Genomic DNA, 12,367 nt, shown 5'->3' on the forward strand with positions numbered 1-12,367 from the left:
AATTTTTCAATCTTCTAACCCTTTTTTTTTTTTTTTTGAAAACAGCCTTACGAGCTAGTGGCTACTAGTTTCTGTCCTCCATGAGTTGAAGATTTCAATGCAAAGATTTTGGCTGAATCTCTCTATATTTTATGGCAGACTAGATCTACACTTTTAACGAAATTTTGAAGTCTCATGAAAAGCTAGGTGGTCGGTTACGACCGTAAGGGCAGATGCAAAAATTCCGTGAAGTTTTAGATGAATGTGGATTGTTTGACCTCGGCTTTGTGGGAAATAAGTTCACTTGGTTCAAAACTTATCCGGATGGTGGTGTGGTTTGGGAAAGGTTGGATAGAGCTATGAGTTCAGTGCCATGGTTTGATTTGTTTCCTGCTACCAAGGTAATAACTTTGGTTGGTGTGTCCTCTGATCATAGCCCTATTTTAGTCTTACCCGAGGGGATCATTTCGAAGCCCCAACGCCCATGGCGGTTCGAGCAAATGTGGCTTGAAAAGCAAGGCTGCCACAATATTGTTAAAAGAGCTTGGAAAGCTATCTCTTCGGAACCGCCCATGTCTAAAGTTATCCAGAATGTTGATACCTGTAAAATTGAGTTGAAAGCTTGGAGCAAGAAGGATTTTTGTAACGTAGTTAACACCTTGACAGAGGAAAAAAGATTTTGAAAAAAGCTGAAGAGGCTGCGGTGAATGGAGGAAGTTTAGAGTTTTTTCTTCAGTTAAAAGGAGAGGTTGCCAAGCTTCTTAGGGTGGAGGAAAAAATGTGGCATCAGCGAAGCCATGTTCACTGGATGGTATCAGGTGATAAAAATACTAGTTATTTTCATAATCGAGCTTCTCAACGATTCAGGCGAAACAACATTTCTGAACTTAGAGATCCACAGGGCATATTGACCTCGGGTAATGAAGAGGTGTTAGAGATGATTGTGGAATATTACAATAAATTGTTTACTTCCTCCAATCTGCATGATATTGAGGAGGTAGTTCAATTTACAAAACGGGTGGTGATGGAAGATATGAATAGCAGCTTAATCAAAAATTTCTCAAAGGATGAAGTGGAGATAGCCTTGAAGCAAATGGCCCCTTTGAAAGCGCCAGGTCCAGATGGAATGCCTCCAATTTTCTTCCAACATTATTGGGAGAGCATTGGTGATGATGTAGTCAAAGCGGTGGTCTCTTGTCTAAATTCAACCTCAATTGAGTCAGGTTTGAACCATACTTTTATTACTCTTATTCCTAAAGTAAAAAGCCCTGAATATGTAACTGAATTCCACCTTATTGCCCTGTGTAATATTCTTTATAAACTGGTATCAAAAGTGTTGGCAAACAGGTTGAAGAAAGTTTTACCCCACATTATTTCTGAATCTCAGAGTGCTTTTCAATCGGATAAAGCTATTTCCAATAACATCTTGGTGGCCTTTGAGACTTTACACCACATGAAGAAGAAAAAATCAGGGAAATTGGGTTATATGGCCTTAAAATTGGATATGAGCAAAGCGTACGATTGCTTAGAAGGAATTTTCCTCCAAAGGATCATGGAGAAGATGGGCTTTCATTTAACTTGGATAGGTTGGATTTTGGAGTGTGTAAAATCTGTGACCTATTCGATCTTGGTCAATGGGGAACCTAAAGGCCACATTATTCCCACTCGAGGCATTCATCAAGGCGATCCTCTTTCTCCTTATCTTTTTCTATTATGTTCCGAAGGTCTTAATGGCTTAATAGAACATGCTGTTGATAGGAAACATATTGAGGGTGTGTCTCTTTGTAGAAATGGCCCTAAGATCTCCCACCTCCTTTTTGCTGACAATAACTTATTATTTTGCCGAGCTAGAGTGAGGGATGTGGAAAAAATTTAGGAGTTACTTGGCAAATATGAAAGGGCATCAGGTCAAAAAATTAATTCGAACAAGACTACCCTCTTTTTCAGCAATAATGCCTCTTTTGCTACTAAGGAAGAAATAAAGAATCTGCTTGGGGTGTCCAAAATTAAGGAGTATGAAAGGTATTTAGGGTTGCCGGCGGTGGTGGGAAGAAGAAAAAAGGCGAGCTTGAATTACATTAAAGATAGAGTGTGGGGTAAGCTCCAAGGGTGGAAGGAAAAAATTTTGTCGCAAGCAGGTAAAGAAGTCCTTCTAAAGGCGATGGTCCAAGCCATCCCTACTTTTGCCGTGAGTTGTTTTCGATTGCCTATTGGCCTTTGCCAAGATATTGAGATGCTCATCCGAAAATTTTGGTGGGGTCAAAGGGGAGATAGGAGGAAAATCCATTGGGCTAAATGGGAGGTGTTATGCCATCCAAAGAACGAAGGGGGTCTTGGCTTTAAAGATCTTTGCAAATTCAACAAAGCTATGTTGGCAAAATAGGTGTGGAGGTTGATACATGATAAGGAATCTCTATTTTATAGAGTTTTTAAAGCGAAGTATTTTCCTAACAATTCTATCTTTGAAGCAAAATCATCTTTAGGCTCCTTCGCTTGGAAGAGTATTCTGTGATCTAGAGATTTAATTGAAAGGGGCTCTTCATGGAGAATTGGTAGTGGAAAATCTATCAGAATTTACAAGGACGCATGGTTACCAAGTCTTGATGGTAGAATTAGCTCCCCGTCTTACACCTAGCTCCAGAATCTACTGTGGATTCCTTGATAGATTCTGTATCGGGTTGGTGGAACATCAATCTTATTGATTGGTGTTTTCACCCACCTGATGCTAGACTTATTAAGTCCCTGCCTCTGAGTTTCATACCACAACTTGACACCTTGGTCTGGAATTCAGAAAAATCGGGTAGCTATTCTGTTAAATTCGGATATAAATCTCTCTGTGAGATGCATAACAAGGACACGAACCACCCACAAGTCTCGGAGTCTCAGAAGGGTTTTTGGAAAAGTATTTGGAAGCTAAAAGTACTAGGCAAGATTAAACAATTTCTCTGGCGGGCTTGCACAAACTCGTTGCCTACTAAGGAAAATTTACGGAAGCATAAAATTCTGGAGGAAACAAAGTGCTCCCGTTGTGCTGGTGAATCGGAGTCTGTTGAGCGTGCTTTATGGAGTTGTAATTGTATAAAAATGGTTTGGGATACAGATTTTGGGTGGGTGGACAGAAGTGCAGTGGCTACAGATTCTTTCTCGGATGTATTGCAAAAAATCAGAGCCAAACCAGCCTCAGTTTCGTTATTTGATGTTACCGCTTAGGCTATTTGGTATCAGAGAAATAAGACCCGTCTTCACGATAATCCTTTGCCCCTCTGCAATATAGCTAGTTTTGCCAAGGATTATCTCATCCAATTCAGAGGTATGGATAGACCCTCTGTTATCAAGAACCGGGCTACTCCTCGCAAGTGGCTTCCTCCGACAGCAGGTTCGGTCAAGATAAATTATGATGGAGCTATGTTTGGTGAATCAGACAAGGCGGGCTTAGGTGTGGTAATTCGAACTCGTGAGGGTCAGGTGGTGGCTGCCTTATCGGAGCAAATTGTGAAACCTCCAACTCTGGAAATCCTAGAGCTCCTTGTGGCAAGGCGGGTTGTTTCTTTTTCTGCAGAATTGGTTCATACCCAGTGTGTTTGTGAAGGTGATTCCCAATCTGTGGTTAATGCCTTAAAGGATCCCGGTATAAATCATTCCCGTGGTGGGCATCTCATCAAGGATATCTTATCTTATTCAAACTCTTTTTAGAGTATTTCTTTTGCTCATGTAGGTCGGCAAGGCGATGCAGTAGCGCATGCTTTAGCCTAATGAGCGAGATCAGCTATTTCTTCTCAAATATGGTTAGAGTGTGTTCCAACAGATATCATGTGTTTTGTATTGGATGATTTTCCAAATTCTTGATTTTAATACAACATGTATTCCCTTCTAAAAAAAAAAAAAAAAAAAAAATCTACACTCTTCATTAAAATATAAAGTTTGCACAAAATGACAACTACAAAAGGGTAAACCAAATAATTATATTTGCCAATAAATCATAGTAACTTAAAATATATATATATATATATTTATATATTTCTTGAGAGTTGAAGACTAGAATTATACTGAAAGAAATAGCCTACAATATACATACCATTTGAAAGTTCTATTTGTCAGTTAGTGGCTTGATTTCAAGCAAGTCACAGGAATCAAAATATTTGCCAGTCAATGGTATGTGTTACATGTATCCATCCTCTCACAAGGGGTGGATGCATGTATTGGATACTTGATAGATTTTCTCCTCCTTTTGCATGCATTGTCAACAAAAATTGGATCTTGCATAAACCTATGTAGACAATGTGGCTTGAAATATCAAGCCTAGCAATTTAATGCATGCATCACCCTCAATTTTGCTTAGAAGCATATTGCTATGTCTTTCATTTTTTTTTTTTTTTTTGGGATCCATCATATGTATATTTTGTTCTGGTTAATTGCAAATGAAACAAAGTGATACTATCATTTAAGCGACACTTCCTTTTGTTTTTGGGAAATATTGAATATGTAATTGTTATGCATGATTTGAAACTTTTTTTAATGCTGTCTACAGGCGAACCTAATGAAGGGTTTTTTTTTTTTTTTTTTTTTTTTTTTTTTTTTTTTTTTTTTTTTTTAAAGTATTGTTGCTTATCAAAAGGAAAAGAGAAGGAAGCGGCTCCCCGAAGTTGATCTTGCTTACTGATTTCATTTTCAGAACTTAATTGATAAGGCTCAGACCACGCTTGTTGGGAACAGAACTTTGCTGCAGCAGATGCAAGCATCTGTGGGCATCCCCCTCATCAGCAATTCCGATGATCCTGCATTTACTAATTTCTGATCCTGCATTATATTTGGGTGAACTGCACTTGCTTAAAATAATGGAGTCCTTGATAGTAGAAATCAGCTACTCACCTACAAACGGTGGAAATGAGTTGAACTTAATTGAAAGAGATCGAAACTTATATGCTGGAGCATATGACCTTTGTCTAGAAAAATACAGCCTGGTACCTTTTGGTTGTCACATAAAATTGAATGGCCCCATTGTATTTAACATTACATTTGGATTGCTATTTTGTAATTTATTAGTAATTTAACTCATTGAGGGAAAAGACTATCTCCTGTTTATAATAGTTAGGCAAATTGCATTAAGATTTACGTAAAAATATTTACAAGCAAACGAAAGAGACTCAATGAACACTATAATGGAAGCACTTTTACCAAGTCAATGCAATAAACCACAAGTATTGATCTAATGAAAGATTGGCTTCCACATCTTCAAAAGTGCTATAATTCATTTTCCCCTGGCCTCCACAATGTTCATATTAGGCATAAGGGGGAAAATTTTAGACAATAGGTCAAGTACCCACTTCAACATCACCCATTGAACCCCAAAATACACAAAAAACAAAGCTCTACAAAGCATGTGCAAGATCACAATGAAACAACAAATGATCTACAATTGCCCCATTGCACTTACACATAGAACACTGATCTACTAGCGTGATTCCTTTCTTCATGATATTATCATTAGTCAAAATCTTCACTCAAGCTGTTGTCCACACAAAGAATGCATTTATGCAACTCGCTTTAAAGCCTTGGCACATCAAATGCTTTTCCATGGAAAATGATTTCAGTTGGGACTTACAAAATAGCATAGTATGAACAAGCATCAAACTTTCCACTACCAATAATTGGTGCATTGGAGGAAAATGGTTTGAGCCTAGAATCAACCGACTACAATTCCCTGTATTAAAATGTCCCTAATATTTATGATCCTATTCATTTTAGGAAATTAATGAAATAAATGAGGCTTTTAGGGACTTCCAAACTTATAAGATTCATGGAATTCTTTGAAGAAGGCTATAATATTAGCTTTAACCACCTGCCAGCAATGTTGAAACTTGAAAGAGGACCATAGCACCACAAGAAAACTGAGCAATTGCGGCGGGTGCAAAAACCGCCGCTATATGTCGCCTATTGCGGCGCTTTTTTGGCCCGCCGCTGTACATGAGATCTATTGCGGCATTCCATATGCCCGCCGCAATAGCTCTAGTATTTTGCGGCGTACTACAGCGCACAATAGACCTCTTTTAAAGGCACTCAACTTAGATATAGCGGCGGGTCAATGAACCGCCGCAATAGCTCAAGTATTTTGCGGCAGACTACAACGGCGGGTGAATGACCCGCCGCAATAGACCCGTTTTAGCGGCAGTAATCTTACATATAGCAGCGGGTCACCCACCGCAATATGTACTCCTTTTTGCGGCGGGTTGGACCGCCGCAATAGACATTTAAATTTCCCTTTATTTTTTCGTCTTCCCATTTAAAGATCAAATAGTAAATTACACCCGATTGGCATGAAAATTAGCACGCATGTTAAGAACATATAGAAAATGTGATCCAACGGTTGGATTTTTAAAATTTAAATTCAACAATAAGTTATTGGTTGGTGTAACATTTTTTAGAGTTACATCAAGTGTAACTAGAACCCAACGATATATTTCTTAATTCGATGTGAATTTTGACAAATGTACCGTTAGATTACATTATCTTCATATATTTTTTACGCATGCAAAATTTCAAGGTGATCAAAGATTAATAGTTATGTCATCAATCAATTGTTTAAATTCAAGTTTTTGTAATTTAAAATAACGCATAAAAGATGAGTTTAAAGATCAAATAGTAAATTACACCCGATTGGCATGAAAATTGGCATGCATGTTAAGAACAAATATAAAATGTGATCCAACGGTTGGATTTTCAAAATATGAATTCAACAATAAGTTATTGGTTGGTGTAATATTTTTTAGAGTTACATCAAGTGTCACTTGAACCCAACCCTATATTTCTTAATTCAATGTGAATTTTGACAAATCTACCGTTAGATTACATTATCTTCATATATTTTTCAAGCATACAAAATTTCAAGGTGATAAAAAATTAATTGTCATGTCATCAATCAATTGTTTAAATTCAAGTTTTTGTAATTTACAATAACGCATAAAAGATGAGTTTAAAGATCAAATGGTAAATTACACTCGATTGGCATGAAAATTGGCATGCATGTTAAGAACAAATAGAAAATGTGATTTAATGGTTGGATTATTAAAATGTGAATTCAATAATAAGTTATTGGTTGGTGTAACATTTTTTAGAAATTAATAATAATGAAATGAATAAAAAAATTAATTTAATTATCTTATTTTATTTAAAAAAATTTAGAAATAAAAAATAAAAAATTTTGTGATTTATTATTTATTAAATGGTGACTTGGAATTTTTAATATGCTAAATACGATTTAATTTTTTTTTTTAATAGTCATGTCAGCATATAGTGTGTAAATAGTGCACTCCGTTTATTACGTAAGAAATTTTCGTTAGTGAGATGACGATAAAGACCAAATTGAAATGCATTTTTCATTTGAGGAACTAAAATTGGTAAAATAGAAAAGTAAAAACTAAAATATAAATGATCCCGAAATATATAGAAAAGAAAAATGCATTTATGCATTTTTTAATTTTTTATTTATTTATCCTTCTCACACAAAATTTCCTACGTCTAACTATTATTTTTACTCTTTCCCCCCCCCCCCCCCCAACCATTGTCTTTTCCCTTCCCGCAAAAAATTTCCCCAAAAGTTTTTTCCCACTTGCATCTTTCATTTCCCACACAAAAGTTTCATGGACCGAATTGAATTGAATTGATATATATATATTTATATATAACTTTAGGGCACAATTGATCTGTGGCTTAGTGGTATTCTCCTTGTGTTTGGCTAACTAATCCCAAGTTCGAGCCTTCGCGTTTGTTTTTGGCTATTCAATTTTTTAAAAAAAACCCTAGTAGCATGATATAAATACTGCATTTTATCAACCGCCTCCATCCCTAATTTTCTCTCTAAGTCTCTACCTCAAGCTCCTCCTCACCGACCCTTCTCCTGGCGCATCGATGCCCGTAAGTCCATTTTTAATCTCATTGAAAATTTTTCAATTTCTAGATCTAGAAATTGAAAATTTTTTAATTTGTTTTGTTTTGCGAATTTGATTGGAGCACGTTTTGAAATTTGTGGTGATTAGCACATTGAGGTGAGCAAGCTCGTAAAAGGAAGGCCGCTTGATAATTTGGAGTTCATGCAATGGATGATGCGGTACTGCGATTCCGTCAATGGAGGCGCTCTGCACAGGTAATTTTAATTTCAGCTCTCTTCAATGAGATAGGAATTGATACAATCATCTCAATTTTCTTGTGCTGTTTGGCTTGGTTTGAACTTTACAGTGTCAACTATTTGCTTATTAGAATTTTAATTTCTTTTTATCTAGAGCTGATGAGTTTTATTAAAATATATCTATATATATATATATATATATATCTTTTTATCTGTAAATTTACTCGTTTATTCATATTTTTTTGCATTTTTGTATGTGACATTGATGAATTTGGTTCAAATACTTTTGTGTCCTTCAAAAAGAAAAAAAAAAAAAAAAGAATTATGATGCCTTTAATAATTGAGAAATGTTGTTGGAATGTAATTTGGAGGTCTGTAAAAGCTGCTTGGTGCTCCGCATAGAATTTAATGATGCTTTGAAGGCTATATAGGAAACTAATTTAGGATTTTATGCAATAAATTTCAAATACTCTTTAATATGGTGATATTTTTCATTCTTTGTGATGAATTATAAGAGATTTTTTTATTATTATTAAAAATACTTCTACTCTTGTTATAAAGTTCCTGTTCAGTTCAGCAGTCTTTTTTATACGGTCCATTTTCAAAAAGCTACAAAAATAAGTTATAACAAACATAATTAAATCTTTTATGACTTAACTGGAATTTTTTTAAAAAATAATTCCAACCATGGTATGACAATGTCCATATGATCCCCTTGGTTTTGGATGTTGCAGACACAGAGAAAATTTGATTCGGGGTTGTGCACTATGAGGTAAGTGCCTGGAGTATTGACGGGCATTATAAGCATATTTGTGTTATAAAAAACCTGTAACATCATAAATTAGTCTTATCAAAAAAATATACAACATCTAATATATCAACCCAAATGCCAAACAATTACAAAGCTACCCAAATACCTGAATATAGACAAATCTACAGGTCAAAGCAGAGTGGCATAGGAAGCAGTGGAAGCTGCTGTAAAGCTTTTCAATTCTGTTCGTGTAGATAATATCATACCACTCGGTTCAGCAGTTAGTTTCAAAAAAATTGAGATCTCAGATCAGCATCGTCTTAATTTGATGGAGTGGATACTTCCTAGAGTTATAATGATATGAAATACGGTTTCTACTATTTGATGGAGTGTAGCTGTACATTTACTCATTGTATGGCGACTTTTTTGTATACTTATTTTAGAGGAGGAAGCTTGTTACTCTTTTTTTTCTTTTTTTAAATTTTTTAAAAAAAATTTGGACATTGAGAATACAAAGTTAGTTTCTTGAATACTGAGTTCTATCCATATTTTTTAATATAAGGCTTTAGTTTATATACCCCACTCCCCTACAACTTGATTCAAGTCATTTCTTCTTCCTTTCCTTTAACTTAGAATGAATTATATTCTATTGCTAACTGTTACTATTATATTATTCCAACAGAATGCGATTAGTTTTATTATGCAATGTTGGTTTCATATTTGTTTTTTTTATATAATAGGACTTACATGGTTAGTGGTATTATTGAGTTGATTGAATTGCTGACTGTTTCTATTATTTAAAAAGAATGTGTTTAGTTTTTTGCTATTCCTACTTTGGTATATGGAGCAATTTTATAAAACTAGCATGCTTCATCGATAATACAATCACAGACTTTGCATCTTGTTTAAGCTAATGGTTTCTGGACCAAATGGCATTTTCTCTTCTTAGTACACAGCCACATGACTAAATTGTTAAATTGTACATGATTTCTTCAACGTCTGACTTAGAGTGGAATGTATGCTTGTGTCTTGGCATCTTGTTGTTTGTAAATTGATGCTTATCTTAAAGCATTCATTAAATAAAGAAAAAATTGTTGAAGCCGCATTATATCAGGAAGCAGACTAGGCAGAAATCACTCTAGCTTACCTTTTCTTCTTGGTAGAATTACAATGATGGAAGGTATTTTTAGCATAGACCACCCAAATAGGATCACCGCATTCAGTTTAGGTAAAATAGTAAAATGAAGGTTCTTGCAAACACAAAAACAAAGTCTGCTGAGCCACTATATTCATTAAATGGAATGACTTTGAGCTTAAAATACCATCCTTGCATAGGAAGATATCTACCATCTCAGAGCTGAAGAGAACCATTGGATGACGGTCTCTCATTCGCATATTCAAGAGTAAGCATTATACTCACACTCAAGTTCAAGCAATTTGAATTGTCCATGATGGCTTGTTTTTTAATTAATGGATCAGGTTTGCTTGCCCATCAAAGCTTCATGTGTTTGGAAATAAAAGAAGGGGACTCAATTATATTTCTTCTTTCTTTGCCCAACAACGATCGACAACCCAAACAGGTCAGATTTCTTTAATCACTATTTTATTTTTGCTCATTTTGATGATAATATGTATGTATGCAATTTCGAAGTAGAGTATGGAGTTTAGCTCCAGCTTTTATGATATGGCAGATTGAGGGGAGAGGAATAGAAGGACCTTCGAAGAGCAGGAGACACCTACAGAGAGGGTGAAATCCCATTTTGTTGGAACTTAATTTTGTTGGGTGCCTTTTAGAAAGTATTAGTAATAGACCATCCAGTCTGTATGACAGCATATATGCTTTGAATTGCTGACATTAGGGTGCACAACCTGTGTACACCAAATGTCCTGTACTTTGTACTTTGAGCTTTTTTCTTAATTCAATTACTATTACCAATATATATGCATAAAAAAGATCTTGTACTTTTCTTGATTATAAACATGTTGGAAATATGAAAGGTCCTCTAGTTGGAGCTTAAATTTTATTTATTTATTTTTTTAATAGAAGGAAGCTGTTAAGGATAAGGAAGTGGCTTCTGGGAGAGTCATATTAGCTACTTTTGCTGATTTCTTGCCCCAAAATTAAAAGGGAAAAGATGATAGCTGCACTTGTACCTCATTTGGATGGAGCTCCATACAAATCAAGAATCTTCTGAATGCTTTTTCTAGATACTGAACAACTGACTATGTGAGACTAGCACCTTGAGCAACTAAGTTCTCTCTGCTTCATTCAAAGGTGTCTGGTAATTTCAAAGGCTAGTTATATCTCTATTTGATACTGTTGTCTACATTGTTGTCTTGGTAATCTGAATGGCCTGTTATTTTTTTCAAACTTTTAACACTGAATCAGTTAGTGGGTTGCTTTTGATGTAGTCAACTTTGTTGCACTGAATATTTTGTGGACTGCTTCTCCAATTTGTTTAAATCATTCTATACCTAATACCAAGGATTTGTTTTGCTTTTATTCTCCCTAAGCACTCCCACTGTGTATAACCTGTGTACTAGGATTGTGCCCTTCACTATGTTAATTCAATTCATATTTACTTATTAATTTATTAAACTTATTTTGTAACATTGATATGTTGGCATTATTTATTTATATAGTACATTATTGTAGTCAGTTAGTGTTATTCTAGGTTTTTTTGTGTTAGAATTCAAAGATTGAATTTATTGATGAGTTCTAGCTCAAATGATACATCATTCTCCTACAATAATATCGAGGTGAAAGGTCAGGTAGAACTAAAATTATTACAGGTTGTATGAAATGGGACCGCTTTTTTTATAAAAAAAATTAACCTATAGCGGCGAGCAAAAACCGCCGCTAAAGGTTCACATTTTACGTTTTAAATAAATACCTATAGCGGCGTTTATCGCCTGCCGCTAAAGATTGAAACATATAGCGGTGGGCATGCACCCGCCGCTAAAAGTACATTTAGCTGTTCTGATTGACTGTCTATAGCGGCGCTCTTTGCCCGCCGCTAAAGGTAGACACAATAGCGGCGGGCATTACCCCGCCGCTAAAAGTCAATCCCACGAATTCTAAAGATGTATTGCGGCGGTTTTATGCTCGCCGCAATAAACCTTTACCCGCCGCTAAAAGGTACATCTATAGCGGCGCTTTTCTCGACCGCCGCAATCGACCTATAGCGGCACTGCATCACCGACGGGACGACCCACCGCAATAGCACCCGCCGCTATAGGTCGAATGTACCTTTAGCGGCGGTTTTTGGGGCTTTAGCGGCGGTTCTGGACTGCTGCAATAGCCCGTTTTTCTTGTAGTGTAGTGAAACACTGAAACCATCTGGTCCTAAAGTTTCATCACCTCTCAACTCCTTTAGAGCTTGAATGAGCTTCCTATCAAACTCCCTTTCCAACAACTTTTCATTTTCATCAATTGTAGAAAAATCCAACCCAGAGGACCATAGTGAAACACTGAAACCATTTGGTCCTAAAGCTTCATCACCTCTTAACTCATT

At 35.8% G+C, this 12,367-nt stretch overlaps 1 protein-coding gene across 7 annotated transcripts; it reads left to right on the top strand.

The window, feature by feature from the left end:
• Window positions 1–7,650: 7,650 nt before the first annotated feature.
• Window positions 7,651–11,451, top strand: LOC126724161 (microtubule-associated protein RP/EB family member 1A-like). Of its 7 annotated transcripts, none has more exons than XR_007654639.1 (6): window positions 7,666–7,890; window positions 8,013–8,119; window positions 8,836–8,873; window positions 9,041–10,255; window positions 10,332–10,432; window positions 10,544–10,860. XR_007654639.1 is itself a non-coding variant. In XM_050428503.1 (4 exons), the coding sequence occupies exons 1-4, from the start codon at window positions 7,885–7,887 to the stop codon at window positions 10,908–10,910; spliced, it is 228 nt and encodes a 75-aa protein (XP_050284460.1). In that variant the 5' UTR covers window positions 7,695–7,884; the 3' UTR covers window positions 10,911–11,451. The 7 variants fall into 7 exon arrangements, 1 of the variants encoding a protein (XP_050284460.1); XR_007654638.1 differs by lacking the exon at window positions 10,544–10,860 and adding an exon at window positions 10,897–11,451 and having other exon boundaries at window positions 7,672–7,890; XR_007654641.1 differs by lacking the exon at window positions 10,544–10,860 and adding an exon at window positions 10,897–11,451 and having other exon boundaries at window positions 7,709–7,890; window positions 10,188–10,255.
• Window positions 11,452–12,367: the final 916 nt, after the last annotated feature.

Source organism: Quercus robur, chromosome 4, assembly GCF_932294415.1.
Source record: "Quercus robur chromosome 4, dhQueRobu3.1, whole genome shotgun sequence".
Taxonomy (NCBI): domain Eukaryota; kingdom Viridiplantae; phylum Streptophyta; class Magnoliopsida; order Fagales; family Fagaceae; genus Quercus; species Quercus robur.

Excerpts from the sequence above, each read along its gene's own strand:
- LOC126724161 (XM_050428503.1), top strand. Across the intron at positions 8,120-10,331 it reads AATGGAGGCGCTCTGCACAG|GTTTGCTTGCCCATCAAAGC; the intron begins GTAATTTTAATT and ends TTAATGGATCAG.